This window comes from Protopterus annectens, chromosome 10.part0 (genome assembly GCF_019279795.1).
Source record: "Protopterus annectens isolate FY-2018-M chromosome 10.part0, PAN1.0, whole genome shotgun sequence".
In the NCBI taxonomy this organism is placed as follows: domain Eukaryota; kingdom Metazoa; phylum Chordata; order Ceratodontiformes; family Protopteridae; genus Protopterus; species Protopterus annectens.
In genome coordinates, this window is record NC_056744.1 from 11154711 (window position 1) to 11177459 (window position 22749).

The 22749-nt window shown below is 37.0% G+C and overlaps 1 protein-coding gene across 3 annotated transcripts in view; it reads left to right on the forward strand.

Annotated features, from left to right (window-relative positions):
* Positions 1-20364, forward strand: part of CASKIN2 (CASK interacting protein 2) — a 1742750-nt gene extending 1722386 nt beyond the window's left edge. For all 3 annotated transcript variants that reach the window (XM_044084941.1, XM_044084943.1, XM_044084942.1), the window contains 2 exons: positions 7067-7427; positions 15821-20364. In XM_044084941.1, coding sequence (XP_043940876.1) covers positions 7067-7427; positions 15821-15926 — 467 coding nt within the window. In that variant the 3' untranslated portion in view covers positions 15927-20364. The remainder of the gene's footprint in view (positions 1-7066; positions 7428-15820) is intronic.
* The last annotated feature ends 2385 nt before the right edge of the window (positions 20365-22749 follow it).

Below are 22749 nucleotides of genomic sequence, written 5' to 3' on the forward strand. Positions count from 1 at the left end.
TTGGTCATCACTAAATAAACTACTCCACCCTGGCAAGATCACCACTCCCTCTCCAAAAACAGACAATACAACAGACTCTATCCCCACACAGTTTAATCCTTACTTTATACAATCAGTGTTCTCTCTCTTAGACACTAATACATGTGTGTCCCTCTCTCTACCCCTGTCCATCCAAAACCACCTACAGCTCTTTAATTTTAGTCCAGTACCCACCTCACTCATAATGAAGTTGCTCCTTAAACTAAAAACTACCTCCATAACTGTAGACCAACTACCATCAGACTACCTAAAAATGGCTGCAGAAGTCATAGCCTTCCCTTTGCCCATACTAATTAATAGGTCCATAGCAGGAAGATATGTCCCAACACTGTGTAAAAAAAAATCCTACATGATACCACTGCACAAAGACGGCACATTTATAGAGTTTAATAACTACAGACCAATAGCGACTTTCTCCCCCCTCTCCAAAATGTTATAGAAATGCATCCATATGCAGCTGATGCAATACCTAACCTCAAATAGCTCAGAAACACAACATGGCTTTAGGCCCAAGCACAGCACCACCACTGCTCTACTACATTTTACCGACGTAGTAAACCAACTTAGAAGCAATGGTCTGCTTGTGTCCATCATGTTGTTAAACTTCTCAAAGGCATGATACTGTCTCGCACCAGCAACTGCTCATTCAACTCTCCTCAGTAGGATTCTCAGAAAATTCCTTGTCATATTTACTTAGTTACCTGTCTGGAAGGCAACAGGCCATTAAATGGAACAAACCTACTACTCATCCTTTCAACCAGTTACTACACACAGGGCTCTATCCTTGGGCCTCTCCTGTTTAATGTATTTATTAATGACCTCCACTCATGCTAGTTTAGTTTTAGTTCAGTGTGCAGACATCTCAGTATTAATATTTGCAGCCTCAACAATAAATAAGCTCCAAGACATTACCCAAAAATCTTTCTCCTTTGCGAGAACCTGACTGAAAGAATCAAACCTCCTACTCAACCCCAAGAAAACTAAGTTAGTGGGTTTTTTTTACCTTAAAAAGTTGCCAAAATCAAAAGTAATCTTTTACCATAATTTCAGCAAATAGTACTGCTATTGAGAATGTAACTCACAGTAAACTTCTAGGCGTTATAATAGATGACAATCTCAGATAAGATCAGCAAGTACTGTACACCAGAAACTAGGCTTCCTTTATAGGATCAATGGATTCCTTACAGATAGTGCAAGAAAAACTCTAGCAACCACCCTCTTGCTACCAACTGTCTTATACACTGCTTCTATCCTAACAAACTTAAACAAAACTCAAACTTTCCTCTTGCTAGAATAAAATAGTTGAATTAGCCACCAGTCTCCCTCGAAGGACCCACTATTGTCAAGACTTAAAGCAATTAAACTGGCTTGAACTATATAACATATTCACCGTTAACTACAGTACGTAAACTCATTTATCATCCAGAAAAATGCCCTGCACTACAAAACTTATTACTGCCGTACTGTACAACAAGGGACATCCATTCTAGTAACAAATTCTTAGTACTCACAATTAAGTCAAATAATGTTGCAGGACACTCTCCTGATAGATTGCTAAACTCTGGAATATTATCCCCACACAAATAAAACTCTCTGACAAACTCAATAGTTTTAAACCACTGCTTAAACAACATCTTAACCAATCCTGGTCTTACACATGCTCATCGCTGGGTTTAGACTTTGTGCTCACCATACTTCTTTCTTCTTCTTCTTTCGGCTTTTCCCGGTTAGGGGACGCCACAGCGGATCATCTGTCCGCTCATAATTGGCAGTGGAGTTTTACGGTGTTGAGTTGCCAGCCCAGCGCCCAACCTTCCACAGAAGGCACACACATGCACACACTCACACCTAGGGCCATTTTAGAGTGTCCAATCCACCTACAGCATGTCTTTGGGTTGTGGGAGGAAACCGGAGCACCCGGAGGAAACCCACGCGACCACAGGGAGAACATGCAGACTCCACACAGAAGGCACCCCAGCCAAGAATCGAACCGGAGAACCTTTTGCTGTGAGGCAACAACGCTAACCACGCTGCACCACTGTGGCCGCCCACTTTGTGCTCACCATACGATGCTCTCCAAATACTCTTCTTAAACAGAATACTCTTAGCCTCTCACTGAAATGACAAAACAATTTTTTTGTACATGACTGCTGCCTGTACAATCCACTAAGTTGCATGTGGGCTTTCTCTTTAGCAACTTCTACCTCTGTAAAATCTTAGAATGTATAAATGTAACTAGTGTATGTGTATAAGTGTAAATAGTAATGTAACTACTCTGTGTTTAACTGGAATGAAGTTTAATGCAATGTAAACAAATGGATCTTTTCTCCCCGGGCCAATGCAGAAAATGGCTATTACCCAGTCGGACCTTCTCAGTAAACAACGACAAAAAATAAATTATGTTTTGGACGTGATGTTAGGGGTTCACACTAACAGTTTTAAGGTACAAACAGTCTGGGGGTGCAGCAGTAGTAAAGAGGCATCTCATTATGAAGGAAGCAAATAGTAATGGACTGCATTCAGGTCTGATGGCTTTGAGGAGAGTCTCGCATCTGAGAGCACTACACACCATTACAGGCAACACCATGGCTATATGGTACATAAACAGTGGGGACCCATGCAGTAAGGTTGTGCTGATTGACTTAGCCTGAGAAACTGCCTTTCAGCTAGAGCTGTACCTGAAGGACTACTACTTTGTGTCAACACACAGGTAGGTAGAGGACAAATTGAGCAAATCCACTTCCAGCAACCATGAGTGAAAGCTAAAACAGAGGTGCTTAGCCTGCCATGCAGAAGTGCATGTGCCTACTAATAGCCCTGTTTGCTTCAGAGCAGATATAACAGGTAAAGAAGTTTTGCTCCAGTTACCCATGCAGGACTGCACAGGCAATGGATGTTTTAACTGTCCCATGGACAGGGGACGTCCTTTTGCCTTATCCCCTTTCACTCCTCCATGAGAATGCCAGGGTCCTCCTGAAAGTAAAGAAAGCAGAAGTCAGGCTCATTCTGGTAATCCTTTCACAGCTAAAGCAGCTTTTGTCCCCCTTAAGTGTTGCATGTAAGCAGAAATGAGAGATGCATTTTTTTCATAGTCTTGCACCATCTTGATTCAGTAGGAAATGTTCACTGGTACATGCTAGGCATGCCAGCCTCAAACTTGGAGTGTTCTTTAGCAATATTCTGGTTCATGACATTTGTGAGGCATCTGTCCACACCTCTTTAAAGTATTATAAATTGTGTTTGCAGTCCAGGAGCTGGACAGGGTTTTTCCAGTGCAATTCTGTTTGACATATTAAGACAGACTGCACTCTATGGAGATCTGATCCTAACTGTGCTAGTACTTTACTCGGGCATAATTAGTACTAGTGTAGCACTGATCCTTACATTGAACATAGTGTACTTATGTGAGCAGTCTCACCACAACAGCAGAGACTTGAGTAGTAGGATCACTTCTGCAGTGTATGCTTCCCTCTCCACCTCTCTGTAGCTATGCTTGCTTTAGTGTACTAGATCCTCTACCGAAACAAACTTTTTCCCATGGACTCCTTCAGGAATTCTTTAATGACATCTTAACTTCTCCATGCAGCAACCCTCCTGATTTATCTTCACTCCACCTTAAAAACTAAAATAGAGATTTGCTACAATAAAATAACCAAGTTTGCATCCAACTTACCAAACTGTTTGCGCCAGTGTCTAGCACATAAAGCACCTACGCTAGCTCAAACTACCTAATTACCTTACCTACTCCCAACTGCTTACTACCTACAACATAATACACAAACCCAACACCTCCCTATCAATACAAAATATTCTCAAACACCACCCCCCTCCTAGGAATCTCCGCTGATAGAACAAATATCTCCTTACCAGAACCAAGTCTCATAACAGTGCAGGCGACTCACTTTACTCAAACTAAGTTCCTAAGCATTGGAACTGCATCCCATCAACCCTAAAACACCACCTAATTTCCTTACGTTTATGCTCTTACTCCCATCCTGACTAAACACACCTTTCTTTCTGTTCCATTACTATTCTCTATCAATCACCCTGACTCTCTCAGCCTTCTTATCCCTTGTCCATCTTTCTCTAACCTCCACCTAACCTATATCTGTAGTCATCTCATACTAATACCCCCTTACTTACCCACCTCATCTTCTTACCTAGGTGCAGTTATCTCAACATCTCTGCTTTCAGAATTTTTCTAGTTATGTTTTTCTTGATAATTTTTATTTATTTATTTAAACATAATACTACCACTTTACTTCTAACCTGTATAGATAACTGTCAGTAAAGCTAGAGGTACCAGCAAACTAATCTCCTCCTCATTTCTAGGCTTGCCTAAAGCCTTTGACACAGTTTCTCACAGCAAACTTCTCCTTCAAATGTCCTCATTAGGTCTCTCTCAGCCCATCCTTCTATGGTTTAAAAGCTACCTATCCAGTAGGTATCAGTCAGTTCTCTCTTTAGTTCCCACTCGCCACTGGTGTGTCACAAGGCTCTAACCCTGGTCCACTCATTGTTAATATTCTCACCGACACCATCCACACAACAAGCTTCCCTAATAGAGTGTACAGATGACTCCACACTCATTTGCACTTCTGATAATGTAGCACACCTCCAAAAAATACTCCAGAAGTTTTAACTGAAACATGGCTTTGTAACTCACAACCCCCCCCATAAATCTATATGGATGGTAGTGGATGTTAATCTTAAATCTGACCTGCATATACAAAATTGCATAAGAAAAACTCATCAAAATTAAGAATGCTTTACAGAGCCAAACACTTTTTAACCAATGCAACTAAAACTACACTTGCCACTACTTATCTCCTCCGCACACTTCTTTATGGTGCCGCCATCCTGAATAACCTCCAGGCATCACAAAAATTAAAACTTTGAACATGCTATAACAAAGTTGCTAAATTTGCAGCAAATACCCTTTTCAGAACCCACTACTGTATAGCACTAAAAAGCCTAAATTCGTTAGAACAACCCCATCAACTAAGATGTACACAGCTTCTTACCACCTACAAAATGATCCAGTATCCATCTGCTTGTCTAGGACTAAATACCATTTGACACAGATATGCTCCCAGTCAGTCATTACTGTCCAGTGACTAAAAACTCCTGTTTGTCCACAAACCAATCAAATCTTCTGGGCATTGTCTAAACTCTTGCCATGTTGCTAAGGCCTGGAACTCCTTACCTGTATCCATCAGGTCAGTTCCCTCCCATGCATCTCATACAGTGCTCATCCTTATTCTCCCTTCTTCACTCACTTCCTTACTTTCATCAATTTCTGTCCCCTGGCTTTCTCTCTAAATGTGCCATAAGCCTGTTTTTCTCTCACTTCATATGCAATTCCTAGTTGTATTATACTAACTTACCTTTAATTTCTGTATAAACTGACTAAAATTTCTCTAAATATTAAATAATTGGTATGTAACTTGTATCTGTTCTTAACAAATGTTTTCAAATTATATCTAATTTGGTATAATTATTTAAACTGTAGATGGTTTGTATTATGTTTGAAGATTATAAAACTGTTGTTCTTAAAATGTTTTGTAATACTCTGGAGCTTTTGCCCCTGGGCCTCCAATGAAAAGGGGGTCCTACCCAGTTGGACTTTCTTGGTAATCAAATGTCATTCACTCATTCAATAAGTAAATAAATATAACTTCTAAAGTCTAAGATAAATGCATTTACTATTTATGCCACAATATTACCAGTAGAGTAATGCTTAAATATTTAAGTTTATTAACTGTTATTCATTGTAAAAATGAATTTTATGTGGAGCATTTTTTCCCCTGGGCCTGTACTAAAAATGGGACTTGTGTCCAGCCAGATTTTCCTGGTAAGGAAACGGTAATACATAAATAAATAATCTGTGAGGGGGAAGATGATAAAACTTTGCACATTGACACCAAAATTAATATAAAAAAATAATAATAAAACCAATAGTTATTAATGGACAAGTTTGGATTTTAAGGCCAGTCTGGGTGTTTGGAATACATCACAAAGCAGTCTTACAGTCCCTAGAGGCTTTGCAGACTGATGGCCAGGGGGAGTAAATGCCTTCAACCAATGCAGTTCGACAGGTACTTTGCTAGAAAAAAAAGTGAAAGTGGCACAATCTTTACCTCCTTTCAGCTGTACATCAGCAAACATTCCGGACTAGGACAGGATTCCAGTTTCACTCTGGAGACAAAAGACAATGGATAGATGTCTGTCTTTGCTAATTTACCATGGATAAGTAATCCAGCTACTCAAATATGTGCCGTTACAGTGCAGTTTGTCAAACAACTGTACGTCTGCATTTTGTATCATACTTAGTACAAAGCTTTCCATATAATGTATGCTTTTAATGCAGCAAACTTTGTATTTTGGTATTATGCACTTATTGCTAGGTGTTATGTGGTATGGTTTGCTTCATCTCTTTTTTGCAGTTGATAATTTGAAAGACTTATGACTCCTGTGAAAAAGAAACTTATGACTACTGTGAAAAAGAATCTCAAATCCAGAATGTTATTCATTATTTTTTGTGCTTTGAGATTAGAAGCAGTTTAGCATTTTGTGACTGAGATCGTGTGACATTTTGCAACTCTGTCGTGCGTAAATGTGTTTTTCTATTTTTAATCTCTCATTTGATTTCTCATTTGAAGTATTTCAGTTAAGATTTGTTTGTAATGTTCCTAGTGTTGTATTTTTGTATTTGATGCTTCTGAGTAAAATCTGAAAATGTCGATGCACTAAACTGTTTACCAAATGAATGAATAGAATCTGCACAATGTGTTTTTGTTTGTCATGTATTATTTTAAAGTTCAGAGTTCCTAGTATGAAAAAAACAATGGAGTGTCTATGCCTACATTTCTGTAGTGTGTTCAGCTGTATGTATTCTGTCTCTGGACACAACTACCTGTGTGACTCACAAGTCAAGACTATAGGCATAAGCAGAAATACTTTGGATTTTTTTTTTGGCCAGAATATTACTGACATTAATTTTTTAAATCTTGGCTTTTTTTAATAGATATGTGCATGAAGCAGCCCTATCAAGTTACTGTGAATGCTTCCACTGCTCAAGATGGATTAGCTAACCGGCTGCAGCAGTCACTGCCCCTTGGCATAGTAGGTGGCAGTGTTTCTTTTCCAGCAGTGCAAACAGAAAGGACAGGAACTGCTTGGATCACTGAGTCATGTAGGTCTTTCAAACCTTGCAGTCAACAGTTTAGCTCACCTGTAAGTTCAGCTTCAGAAGTCCTGGTGCCACCGAAGGCAGCAGTTCAAACCCAAGTTCAAGTTCAACAGCGGTTAGAACAAACCAGCACATCCCTTGAGGCTGCACTTAAAGACGTAGAGAAGAAATTGAACCAAGAGGATATCCAAGCTAGGTGAGTAATAAAGTCGTTAGTAGCAACATGAGATTGCTCAAACAACTATACATTTCTGCATGCTGTGTCATAGGCTGCCATATGCAGAATAGGTCATTCCAACAACCCAGGAAAAGTTATGTTTTTTGTTAATGCAGCATCAGCTGACTGTATCGAGAATTAGCCTGTTTAGTCCAAGGAGCAGAAAAGCTGGACCTATGTCCACACACAGCCTATGAGGTGTAAGTGTAATGGCCAACATTTCCTTGAGTCAGGAGCTGAGTGAAAGAAGTTTGGAGGATAGAACTACTATTCTTGTCATAAAAATTAGGTAACATAAGCTAGATAAAAAAAATTACAATGAATAGAGATTACTGCCTTTTCATACAACTGGTGAATTTTCTTTTCTAGTAAAGGTCGATCAGTTTTTAAAAAGGGATCTTTTTATGAAATGGCAAATTAGCATATGGGAAGTAGAAACCTCTGCAACTGAACTTTATTTATTTGCCTTTGTTGTTTTAATTTCTGCCCAAGCCTTTGTTTTAACTACCTATAGAGTGTTTGTAACAGTCTATTTCTTTGCTTTCTAATGGTGTTTAATTTGCTATCCATTTCTTAAGTACAAATAAAACTGTTCCATTTAAATAGTTGCACTTCTATCAAACAGTCTGTTGCAAAGCAGTTCTGGCAAAAGAACAAATTCAAGGAAGGCCAGTAGAGAAGTGGCAGAGGCAGATAATCGGGCATAGGCAACAGTCTCCCACCCTGGTAGAACAGCACCTCCCACTTCTGAGTACACAATCTCCGTACCCTCTCGCTCCAGCTAGAAGGAAAACAATCCCTTTTCAAATCACATCAGCTCAACTCTGTGTGGAAGCTCATAAACATATTCCAACTTTCATGGGAATGCCTCCTATTCCACTAAACCAAATACTTTGGAAGAAACAAGTCTTAAAAAAAATGGTAATCTCTTCACTATTAGAGAGGCTCTCTCCGACAAAGACAAGGGTCCTGTTGCATTTTTTTTTTGTTCCCAGAAAAGAAAAAGACACTTAGAGAGTCAACTTGGATCTTGTCAAGGTTCCCTGGTAAAGAAATTCAATAGACCCTCTCTTCTTTCCGGCCACCCTTACGGTTACACTGGTTCATAGGCGGTTACTAGGTTCTATATTACAAGATTGAAGCGTTACTTAATCGAATAAGTAAAGCTCAAACTTGTAATATTGAAGCCGTAAATTGTCGAATGGCCAATTTAACCCAGGGAAACACTTCCCTTGTCCGTTATGTGGAGTATGCCCGTTTCTCCAATTTGGAGTGATCTTGCAGTTGGTATATTTAGGTAGCGGGGTTGTCGGGGCACAACCCCCACTTCATTTCAGATGTAAAGTTTTTTTTTTTTGAACCACACAAAAGGCAGCGAATGAACTGGTAGCTACAAACAGGCAAAAATGATTTATTATGTTAGCGCTTTCGGAAAGGTTAATACCCTTCCTTCATCAGACAATTCAATACACAAATTAACTTTCCTTATATAACTACACCATAATTACTAAATTACATCATTATAATCAATTAGAACACCAATTAAACGTGCAAAGCACTTGATGAAGCTGGAGCCTAGAACTTTACTTTCACCAAGCCTTATAACTAAGTAAGCCCATAAAAATAAATAAATAGAGTCATATATATTTCAATACGCATATTCACAAAAATTAGCTGAATAAAAATGAATTAACAAGTATGTAATTCATTTAATAAATAATAAATACTGCAAATAGTAGCAAGCTGATAACATATTTAAAAACCTTCTAAAATCCATTTAATATGCTAAAATATTATGATAAGTGTAATAAATACTAATATAATCTATCATTTCGCAATTATAAAATTCCTAAGTAACTAATCTTACCAACTTTATAAGTGTAAATGTATATAAACTGTTAATTATTATTTGTGAATGAATAAGTACACTAAAATTGTAAAAAATTATAATATTTATAAAACATGTTAAATATCTTATTCTTTATGTAATTGAACTTAACATGTGTTATACATTATATGAGTTTTCACTTATGTTAAATTTTAAATTTGGAACATAAACAAGGTTATCTTTTCAATGCTAATTTCCTAAGCACACATTTTATGGAAACAAACTCATTAAGACCAGGATGGACATAGGCTGTAGTTCTAATCTGCCATTGAAGTTCGTGGCATTCTAAATCTAATTGCCACGGACTACCCCTAGGATCTGGTGTCACCTGATGTAATACTACAAACCTAAAATTATGGTTGGGGTTATCAGCCAAATGTCTTGCCAAAGCATTATTGTTGTCCCGTTTAGTTATTGCGTATTGATGTTCATAAATACGCTGTCTCAATTCCCTTTCGGTTTTACCAATGTAAAACGCAGGACAATCTTGGCATAAGGCACAGTAAACTACTGCTTTAGATAAACATGAATGTTTACCTTGAACCTTGTAATGAACGTTCCTGATTATTACCTCCTTATCAATACACAGAAACTTGCATTGGTTACATCTTCCACACTTAAACATTCCTTTATTGTGAACATTAACCTTTTTTGTAGGACATTCAAGTAGTGCCTTAATGTTAGGACCTCCTCTATAGGTGATTTTCGGTTTATCACCCAATAATTTACTCAAACTAGTGTCTTCCTTTATTTTTTATTTTTGCCTGTTTGTAGCTACCAGTTCATTCGCTGCCTTTTGTGTGGTTCAAGTTTAAAGTTTAGTTTGTTTGTAGCAGTTTTTGATAATATGGCAAGCGACTTACTGGCAGCTTCTCAAGGATCTTTATTTTCGCAAGTGGAGCCTATTAGTACTGGGACTGACAGTTCTAAAAGGAAAACCGTTAATGCAACTGTTAATGCAACAAGTGCCAGTTCCGTTAATGCAACAAACGCTAGTTCCGGTGAGGCGAACGCTGACGGGAATTTGACAGCACTAATTCAAGTGCTGTTGGGTCGCGTGGAAGCGTTAACACAACGCATGGATTATTTTTCAAATGGCAACAATTTAGTAGCAAATACTGTTTCTCAGGTACAAAATCAAGAGAGGAACGAGCCGGGTGAATCTAACAACAATGTCAGTTTGGTAGTAAACCGTCAACTACCTGGACCTGATGTACCCAACACCAGAGGGTTGAATATGGATAATAGGCAAGGTGGGCAGCCTGTTCCAAGTGTAAATAACATTTCTCCACCTCGACAAACAGGTAATACACCTCTGCCTACTTTGACTAATTTTTTAGAGAATAAGTACACATTTTCCCAAGTTGTGTCTAATGTAGCATTACAAGAAGACGAGGTAGTAGTGAACAACATTTTGACAAGTATAAACGAGTTTGACAATAAACTGTATAAATGCAGGAAACTTCAGCTGGAGGTTTCTTATTTGGAAGAATGCTTGAGTAAGAAAATAATTCCTAAGGGCCTAAGGCAATGGAGATATCCAGTGGGTCTAGTGGAAGGATCGGACTTTCATAAGACTTTATTGGAGCTCTTTAATAAACAAGGTCTTGAATTTATTACTGTTCTAGTAAATCGGTACAAAACTGAAATGATTTCTTTAAAGAGCGAATTAGAAATTTTGGAACATATTATTATATCTCATCCAGATTTTTTACAATATAATTATGATTATAAACACATTTTTACTAGCATCGAGGCATCTATGTGTAAATTATTAAATGGTAAGAAGAAAAAAATAGTTAGAGATTTGCAACAATACCAAGAGGGTAAGGCCTACCCTAGACCACCAGTGGTTTTGTCATCCCTGGGTATAAACTCTGCACCACAAGAATCATCAGGTAATGAGCACCAGAGTAATGAGATTGACTTGACAACTGATAATGGTGCTGATGCTCAACAAGGGCCGGTTGTTCGTAGAAGTGAAAGAATCAATAAGTATAACAATAACAATAATAAAAACAATCAAAAGAATTTTTCCAATGCCTCATATAGTGCTGTTGTACAACAACAAAGGGATTCCGATTATGAAAATCAACCTGGTCCTAGTGGACAACAGGGTTTTTCCAATGGCCAGCGCTATCAACAGAAAGCATTGAACTTGAACAACAACAATCGAGGGCGTCAGAAAAACAGACGCAACCAGCGCAGTCGGTGATTGAATTTTCAAATGAGGGGCCCCAGATTTTAAAGGCTCATAGCAATGACTTTTGCATTTACAATTTTACTATGTTGCAATTGCCTTATGAAATTATTGAATTTTTTTTAAAGGGTTTTCCTTCGTACCTGATGCTCATATGAATGTGGTCAAAACTTTAATCGACCTTAAGCTTTTTGTTCGTAAGCTTAATTTAAATGCACTTTTAGGACCAGTTAATATTAGTTCCGATTGCCTAAGGGTGTCTAGTTCGTATAATCCTCCCCTACACGCTAATTTATTATTATTTGAAAAGATGTGTGAAATTGACATGCGCTCTTTAAGTCACAGTTCTTATACTACAAAGAGAACTATTAAAAATATTAGTTCTTTTGAGTATGATTTCATTACATTATTACAGGATTGTAAAATTAGAGCAATGAAGCCTGATAAGGGGAGTGGATTGGTTTTAATGGACCATGACAAATATGTAAGCAAAATGATGTTACTTGTAAACTCTCCTTCTTACGCACTGGTTAGTTGTAATGAGCTTAATGTAGCTTATAGTACAATTAAGTCTATATTGCAAGATTTGTTCCTAGAAAGTTCCATAGATATGGACTTGTATAACTATTTGTCTATTATTTCTCCAAAAATACCTACATTATTTGGCACACCTAAAATACACAAAAGTGTTTTTGACCCTCCTTTTAGGCCTGTAGTGGATGGTAGAGGGTCTATCACTTATGCATGTGCCAAATATGTAGATAGTGTTTGAAACCTTTAATACTAGCTGAAAATCAAATCTGTAAGGACTCTTGGAGTTTCTTAGAACAACTAGGAAGAATTCCTTTCAATCAAGATTATACGTTCTTAACAGTAGATGTTAAGGACCTATATACAGTGATTCCACAAGATACTGGTGTTGAATGAATTAGAGATTTTATGCATGAAAGACAAATCAAAGATGACAGTATATATTTAGTTGAAACTTTATTGGATTTAGTGTTGAAAAATAATTTCATGTGGTTTGAAGGCCAAATCTACCTCCAAAAGACAGGTGTGGCGATGGGGTCACCCTGTGGGGGCAGCTTTTTCCAATTGTGTGATGGCACATTGGGAGAAGTCCTTCCTATTTAATAATGATCTTTTTAAACATAATGTTGCCTGGTACACTCGGTACCAGGATGATATGTTTTTTATTTGGAAAGGACCCTGTGAGCTTATTTCAAACTTTATTTACAACATTTCATCTTTAACTAATTTTGTAGAATTTACATATGACATTCAACATGACCAAATTAGCTTTTTAGATGTGCTTATTCATAAAAACTTGGAAAAAGCTAAATTTACCAGTACAATATATAGGAAACCTACATACTCAAACTCATTCCTTCATTATACAAGTTGCCACCCTCCCCATCAGAAGAGAGCTGTTATTAAAGGACAAATGGTGAGGGCGGCAAGAATGATTTCTGAAGAGAATGATTTTTTATACGAATGTTCTCATCTAGAATCTATGTTTATTAAAAGAGGCTATCCTGTTTCTTTAATCAAAGAAATTTCATTTGAAGTTATTAATAAAAGAAATTCAGGATTTTTTAAGCCTCTTTTAGGTACACCGGATGATACTACTGGTGCAGTCAGCCCAAACACTGGTGTTTTTTGTACTAAAGTTGAGAACTTTCACACAGGTTTTTTATGTACTTACAATTTAGATAGCATTGTAATCAGAGAAATTATTAACAAAAATTGGGTTTTAATAAAGGAAGACACTATTTGAGTAAATTATTGGGTGATAAACCAAAAATCACCTATAGAAGAGGTCCTAATATTAAGGCACTACTTGAATGTCCTACAAAAAAGGTTAATGTTCACAATAAAGGAATGTTTAAGTGTGGAAGATGTAACCAATGCAAGTTTCTGTGTATTGATAAGGAGGTAATAATCAGGAACGTTCATTACAAGGTTCAAGGTAAACATTCATGTTTATCTAAAGCAGTAGTTTACTGTGCCTTATGCCAAGATTGTCCTGCTTTTTACATTGGTAAAACCGAAAGGGAATTGAGACAGCGTATTTACGAACATCAATACGCAATAACCAAACGGGACAACAATAATGCTTTGGCAAGACATTTGGCTGATAACCCCAACCATAATTTTAGGTTTGTATTATTACATCAGGTGACACCAGATCCTAGGGGTAGTCCGTGGCAATTATATTTAGAATGCCACGAACTTCAATGGCAGATTAGAACTACAGCCTATGTCCATCCTGGTCTTAATGAGTTTGTTTCCATAAAATGTGTGCTTAGGAAATTAGCGTTGAAAAGATAACCTTGTTTATGTTCCAAATTTAAAATTTAACATAAGTGAAAACTCATATAATGTATAACACATGTTAAGTTCAATTACATAAAGAATAAGATATTTAACATGTTTTATAAATATTATAATTTTTTACAATTTTCGTGTACTTATTCATTCACAAATAATAATTAACAGTTTATATACATTTACACTTATAAAGTTGGTAAGATTAGTTACTTAGGAATTTTATAATTGCGAAATGATAGATTATATTAGTATTTATTACACTTATCATAATATTTTAGCATATTAAATGGATTTTAGAAGGTTTTTAAATATGTTATCAGCTTGCTACTATTTGCAGTATTTATTATTTATTTAATGAATTACATACTTGTTAATTCATTTTTATTCAGCTAATTTTTGTGAATATGCGTATTGAAATATATATGACTCTATTTATTTATTTTTATGGGCTTACTTAGTTATAAGGCTTGGTGAAAGTAAAGTTCTAGGCTCCAGATTCATCAAGTGCTTTGCATGTTTAATTGGTGTTCTAATTGATTATAATGATGTCATTTAGTAATTATGGTGTAGTTATATAAGGAAAGTTAATTTGTGTATTGAATTGTCTAATGAAGGAAGGGTATTAACCTTTCCGAAAGCGCTAACATAATAAATCATTTTTGCCTGTTTGTATCTACCAGTTCATTCGCTGCCTTTTGTGTGGTTCAAGTTTAAAGTTTAGTTTGTTTGTAGCAGTTTTTTTTTTTTGATTCGGCCAAGGAAGTGCTTCCCTTGGTTGAATTGGCCGTTCGACAATTTTAGCTGTCGATATTACAAGATCGAGCTTTAGTTATTGGATTAACTAAAGCGTCAATGTTGTAATATAAACACTGTTACTAGGCTAGCGGACCTAGAGCCTTTACAAGGCTAGCCATGTTAACCTCAAATATCCCCGTTTGTTCTTTATGGATAGCTTGCAGAACGAATTTATGAACAGAAGAAGTCTGTGAATAATACCGGCTACCCCTGTCCATGAGGGACATGGGTGCCACCCCAGGGGCAAATTTGTGGTCACCTGTCCAATTGTCTTGGTTGTGTTTGAATAGTGTCAGTGAGGAGCTGTGTTGTATGTGAATAGGAAGTCTATTCCAGAGAAGCAGCAGTTTCTGGGAGACGTATCTTTCTCTCCAGCATGTGCTGTTAATGTCACATGCTAGGTTGAGATCCTTAGAGCGAGTGACTCTTATTTGACTCTCGGATATCCAGCATTTCCATTAGGGCAGGGTTGGAGATTGCCATATAACCCAGGCACAAGTTGTCTCTCAGCAGCCTAGAAGATGCAGAGTAAAGTGACAGGGCTTTTAGCCTGTCCACATAGATCATGGTTTCGAGTCTCTGAATTTTCTTAGTGATAAACCTCTGAGGTTTCTCCAGCTGCTGCAGGTGTCTATTGAGGTACATGCAAAGGGGGTTTTTATACTCTGTTAATGGTCTGATGAGGGTCAAGTACAGTGGAGTTGTAACATCCCTTGACCTGGATGCTATTATTGCTATTGTAGCAGTCATTCAAGATGTACTTAGAAAACTCGACTTTCTTACACTTTATACACATTTACACAAGCACATGAGCATGTCTGGTTAAAGTCTCAGCTAGTCCTTTTTAATTACCTCCAGGCAAGTAAAATTAAATCAAGCTGAAACTTTTGACTAGAATTAATTTGTTGTGCAGTTACAGTCTTTACCCTTGAGAAGTCGTTTTTTGTATGAGTTTATAAACTGATATCTCATTTTGCCTGCTGTCACTCAAATATGAGTGTTTCGTATGCTTATTTGGTCTGTTTGTACACAGAATGTTTAATCAGGTGTTCTGCTCATGCTAACTCTGTCTTCACTGCAGTTATGTAATTTGACCTTAGCAAACAGACACAATTAACAGCATGCTGATACTTACTTTTGTTCTTTCTCCGTTTGCAGCAACAGTTCCAGTGTTTTGAAAGCCACAGGAAACATCCTTGATGACATAGAGAACATGTTTGATGATCTTGCAGATCAGCTGGGTGCCATGCTAGACCAAGAGTGAACTGCTATTGGCCAGTCATCTGTTCCAAGCTACAGGGCAAGCCCTGTGGATACCGAAATTTTCCAAAAGAAGGGAACTATGAGCTTTTGTTGCTACCCCTTTTATGTTGTGCATGATCATTGCTGTCTGTCTACCAGAGCTGAAGCTGTACCAGCACTTTATCTGCAACTCAGTGCCTGAAAAGTTAGTTGTTAGGGATTCATTTCACAATGGCTCAAAAAAAGGACATGTTAAATACAAGAGCAGAGTGTTGCCTGTACCTGCACATATGTTCATTGCAAAGCAATGTGGAAACTAGCTTTTTTTGGTCAGTTGTGTAACCCTTTTCATTCCACAAAACAAAGGCTTCTAGGAGTGGTAATTTGAAGTAACCTGTAGTCACAACTTCAGACAGTCTCCTCTTCTTTCATATGGTTGTACCAGCTGATTCTAAGCATCTTAAACAGTTCAAGTTATTACTGTAGGGAAAAAAAGGCACACATTTCTTTTGAGTTGGTGTTGTAGCAGTTAAAAGCATATTCTTAACTGTAGCTTGATGATACTAACCTAATTAACCTTACAATGGGGCTTATTCACCTTTTCACATACCTGTTCGGGGTTAAGTTGGTATAAAAACAGGAGAATGGTCATATGCATTATACGTTTGTATGCCTTTAAGGCACTGCCATTAACTTACTTTAAAAAAAAGTAATTTTTCATTATTTTTCCTCGTAAACCATAGTAGTTCAACCATGCAACATCTCTGAGGTACAACTAAAAATTGGTGTATTTGGCATAAGGATGAAAATGTCACTCTTCTTGAGTTTCAGTTTAGAACAGCAAAAGGTTAAATCAAGCAAGCAAGTAAACAGTTTTTGCAGCTCAAGGGTTGCTGTAAGTCAGAGGAAAGCATGTACAATCTATACCTTACAAAATGCTGCTTTATCACATTTTAATTTCAAGTTGATCTTTTTGAAATGTGATGACCTGGAAGCGACTGAATGCTATAAAGCAAACATGTTAACTCCATGGCAATGCAAATCAAAGTGTACGTTGTTATGAATTCTGCTAAAGAACTTCTTTGGGTGTGATGGCAGACAAATTGATGGTCTAATGGGAGGTTTTAATTACAGGTGACTTTTTGCATTTACTGGCTAGGTTAGTTTGACTTGAACTGGTTAATCTCCTTACCCAGTAGTGCAAAAGGAACTTACTTCTCAAAATTTTTTTTAATTCTCAAACTTGTCCATGCTGCATATGTACATTTCCTGATGGTCAGAAGTTGCGGCATTGTATATGTGCATAAACTCATAAATCACCAGATTAAGCTACATGTTGGGCTACTATGTAAAATGAGAGCATGTGCCTATTAGTGCTCATCTGCTGTGATTATTGAAATATAGCATCATCTGGTGTGGTAGAGCCATTGATCATGTGACACTTGCTTTGGTAACCTGTGCAATGGCCAGTACAAAAAGGTCAGGAAGTGTCCTTAGTTTTTATTGAGAAAAAAGGCAGTTTGTTACAAACTAATCCTTTTTATAAAGGTTAATGCACACACTCAGTGCAAGAAAATAGCTGTGGTTTGTAAAAATTCAAGCTGAAGTAACCCTAAAAGTAGTGATATGCTTTTATGCAGACACAATTATGTACTGTTGCAAAAGGGGTTTCTGATGACCAAAAGTCGTCACTAAGTGCAAGTGCACAGTGGATAAATTGCTTACAGATACCACCCACGGAGGTACACAGGATTTCCCTTGTCACATTCAGTAATTCAGCACTTTACAGCCTACTAAACCCAAGTCCAGGGGGTGACTAAATCTGTAAAGCATAGATTGTTATGAACCACTATGTAAGAATACTGTTCCTGTTAAATAAATTAGGCTGTTCGTTAGATTTAGAATTAGTCATGTCACAAATCACCAGAATGAGAAATGAAGGAAGGGAGTCTGTAGTAAAAGATGCAGATTGCTTAGTACACTGGAAGTGTCATCATGGTAACATTTCTAGTTTAAACATGCATACTCTTTTTGTCATAGAAAAATTTGCATTACACAGACTTTAACTGGGCAGCATAAATGTAGTGTATTTTTAAAATGAGCTACCTTGCATTCTGGATGCTTTTACTTGCTACAGATATAAATCTTGGAAATGAGGGTGACAGAAAAATAACCTCACTGCCATGAGACAATTTGAGAAGACACCCGCAGTATAGGTGACTGAGTTTTGCAACAGAGAAAAAAAAAGGAATCTGAAAATTGAGGCCGCATATGATGGTACTGGCATATTTAGGTGATGTGGTGCTGAGTGATGCCACCTGATTAGCAGCGAGCACAACTTCAGTGATACAAATCTAAGGCCTATTGCTGTGGCCACAGAAGTTATAAGGCTGCTAATGAGGACACCAGTTTCATGAAACATAAGCAAGGTCTGACCATTTAATGGAACAAATGTTCTCATAACTGCAGTTTTACATCATATACTTGAGAAATGCAGATAAATCATTGATGAAAATGGCACCATTTGGTCAACAGTATTACCAGTATCAAGACTTTAGCCTTCAATAGAAATATTTCATTCTGAAATACATGCTTAGTCCCATGATCTGTATTAGCAAGTGGTCTGGCTTGGATATGGTTTTCTGATATTAAAAATGCTTAGATTAGTGCAGGCGGTTCTTTGTTTGCACTGTGTGTAATGGAATGTTCTGTAAAGCACAAGTTTATAGATATATTGTATAGCATTTCTCAAGTTGTATTTTATTTTTATTATTTTTTTAGGCATTAAGGTCAGCTTTAAACAAAACAGGTGTCACATCTTCCACTTTAATGCTTTATGCATCATCTTTGCTTTTTGACTGATTACTTTTTAATTTTTTGTAATTAGCAGAAATAGTAATACATTCTCTTATTTTTCATTTTTACTTAAAAAGTAAATGGTGTTGTGACATACACTACAAAATAAATGTAACGTGTATAAAATTTATAAATGAAATTTGATATAAACACATTCCTAATGTGTTCAGTGTGTTTGATATCAACAGAATGTCACAGAGATGATTAAAACATGACAAACACAACCACATTTATTAAGTCATTTTTTTAACATTTTACTGTAACTGTATGAACTACACAGATTACTCTGTGTCATAACTGTCTTCTTGTGACATCAGATTTTAGTTTTGTTGTGCATGTGAGACATAATGGGCACTGCCCCTGTTTTAATACAGATGTCCTCGTAAAGACTGAGGCTAAAGTAAGTTACCTAAATATATGTTCTTCCTGTTAATGTATAGTGTGAAGCAGTTTACTTCTCAACGTATCACATTATAATGATGATCAACAGTTTATTTTTGACTAAAAAGGTAACCAAGCAAGTGGACTTTAAGATAAAGTATAGTGAATACACATTCTGCTTGCGCTATCTTTGAAAGAGATATGACAAAGACGACAGCCCATTCTGGGTAAACAAATCTTATTGTATTAGGGTTGCTTTCTCTATCTTTAATATACGCAGCGTAAATTTACAAGATGGAGCTTTTAAAGCTGTCTACTGATTGTAACTCTCTTTTTCCCCCCAACATTTAAGAGTCAGTTTGATTGTGATGATCTTGATTATATCACCTTTTCTTTACTCTTACTGTTCTAGACGTCTAATTTGCTTCTAAGAACCATTTCAGATGTATGATGCCATGTGATCCCTCTGTGTTCCCTTGTTAGGGGATAACTTATCTTGATTCCAGAATTCTTTGTGGGACAGGACATTTTAATAACATCAAAATGTAAATGCTAGAGGAATTTCTCACTTTACTAGGAACTCGATGTCTGTAACAGTGACAGCTTCTGTACCGGCACTTTGCTTTTGTGAGGAAAATGAATTGAAGCTTTAGTGCAGTATCTCTGAAGATGTTGCTGTGCAGGGAGAGATCACTGTGGATGCTGCTTTCTGACTAGTTCAGTGTTCTGCTAGGAGTTCATTAGCTTTCGTACAAGTTTATGGCAACAATAGTAATGATACCGCTGAGATAAAATCTTCTTGCTCGGTTTGGTAGTATGCAATGCATATGTAAACACTATGACTGCAACTGCTGGCACTTTTTGTAGAACTTATGAGGGAAGATTAACATGCAGACTGACTAGAGAAAGATTGTGTGGTGTTTCAAGTTTGTATATTTATGTTATCCATGTAAATTATTTGTTATGCCTTGTAAAGATGCCATGTGCTGAATGTTTTTCCCCTTGGAATTTCACTCTCTGGTAAGTGTGGTTATTGGGAACACTGATCATTGTTCTTGCTCCAGCTTTGATGACATATATTAAGATGAATTGCCACTGTATAATTTATTGTCACTGCATCAGGGAGCAAACATTGAGTGGTCCAAAAATTAACTGTACTTAATGCTGAAGATTTTTTGTAATTACTGTCTGCCTGTCACTAACAATAAACGTATTTAAAACAATTTTGTGTCTTTTGAATATTTGTAGTACCTATGCTTTGAAAAGAAATTGTTGGGAATTCTTTGCGTTTTAAGTGTTGAACTAACTACTGGAGGTCACCACTATATCTCTTGCTTGCATCTATACTCCACTGTGGAGGTTTGCAGTACCCCACAGGAAAATCACTTAAGTGTGTCACAAAGTATCTCTAGAAATTCAGATACCAAGGAACTCTTCTATAATCATCATTATGTTGTAATATACTACCACTTTCTTCTTTGTAGTGGATTATAAGCAGAAAGCCTGCTATATGCCATCTCATGATGTCCATCCACAGTCATTCTAAAGACTGTATTGCATTAGAATGTGTTCTTACACCCTTGCCTCCCTTGAGTGGGGGAGTATATGGAAATACTCAGTCTCTGCTCAGCTTTTAATCTGTACTGCAAGCATAGGAATACTATTTTTTTTTTTGCTGATAACTGTTGCAAGCAACCTTTGTGGGTTGTATCCCATAGAGGGATAAAATCCTTACTGTGACCCAGATGAGCTGGGATCCTTTAGCAACATGGGTGTTGGAGGAAACTGCAGGAAAACATGGGAGTCAGTGTCAGATACTTGTCTGCAACACTGGCAGCCTGTGAAAGTAGGGTGCCCTAGCAAATGTAGAGTGAAAGTGTGGTAGCAAGTGCCCACAAATTAGTGTGCACTTGCTGTAAGAGACAGTGAGCATGAGCAGAAGTGTGCTTACCAATGAGGGCCCACAGTGTGGGACTTCCATTTGCTGAGGCTGCCTGGATGACAGCATCCCACAATCATCTCTCACCCAAGTGAAATAGATTAATCTAGTTATGTGACACAGTAGCTGTCAGGAAATGGAGAAAAAAACAAATATAAAAATTACAAGCAATCACTATACCTCTTTCTTATGTTTCGCCTGGTGCCTTGAGTAATTTAGCATGAATAAAACTTTATTGGTTACTGTTAGAGGTCTTGGGTTCATATGCTAGAACTAGGCTAACTGCCCTTGTGGGCCATTTTAAGCCTAGCCAATTACCCCATGTAAGAATTAAACACCGCACCTTGTGGTAAGGTAAACCCTTTAACCATTATACCAAACTCCCACCTAGTGGGAGTTTTAACCTGAGTTAACAGCCATACTTAACCACTTTAGTACAAATGATAAGTTATCTCCGCTCTGAGCAGTAGTGCAGTTACACTGGTCTTGAGGTAACTCATTTTTCCCTTACTTGTTTCTTCATCAGCAGTCAGACCATGCATGTTCTGAAAGCTGGAACAGTTTACTCTCTTTCTTAAAAAAAAAGAAAGAAAGTAGTATAGGCAGGACATCAGTAAATGTTTGGGCAGTGCAGACAGCAGACACGGCCCAAAGTAGTGGTCCATCTTTTTTTAATTAAAAAAAATGTCAGTCTGAGTAGGGCATTAAGGTAAGATTGCTTAACAGCAAATTCTGCTAAAGGATCAGTATGATTAAATAGTCTGTTGAGTGATACTTAAATACACAGTGAATTTCTGGGCCTTTGTATATAATAAAAAGATTTCAAGCCTGCATAAAGTAAAGCACTGCTGGTGATTCCCTGCTGGGTGATGAAAGTAAACCTATATTTTTTTGTCTGTGACTTGTTAATAGAATTGCTTTCTGATTTACCTGCTCCATTTTGTTTTCTGTTGTAAGAAGTCTGCTTGGCCTGGTGCTTTTGCTCTATGTAAGAGGTAGACACTTAAATTATCAAGGCTGCATATTTCATATGTTTTTTTCATTGGTTAAATTGTGTGTTGAGTGACACTTAAATACCGAGTGAATTTCTGGGCCTTTTCTTTTCTAAAAAGATTTCAACCTTGCATAAACTAAAGCACTGCTGTGATTCCCTGTTAGTTTTTCCCACCCACCCTCATATTTGTTGATCTGCTTTTTAAACCTGGTGATTTTAAGCTGTCCAGTGTAAATTGAGCTTAGTAAACTCCTCCCTGTTGATATCTTGAATTATTGATTTGCCTTTCCTTACTCTTGTATTGAAAAAGTGCATTTTCCCCTCATCATTTTATTTATTTATTTTTATTTTATTATTTTACATTTGTTGACCGGGCTAGTCTAGCTGGATACATGTCCATTTTCAGTAGAGGCCCGGGGAGAAAAGCTCTAAAAAACAAAAAGAATAGAAAATCCATACATACATTTAAAAAAGTAATAGCAGTTAAAACTTACCAAGAACTAAAAAAGCAGTTGTTACAAATTTTTTTTTTTTTGTTTTTAATATATAAAAGATACATTAGTCTAAGCAATGAATAGAACTAGCAGTAATAATCAATGGGTATTGTATTTGAGTTGCAATATCTATGTATACATGCATTATATTTATAATAACATGGTAGTCAGAAATTATTAG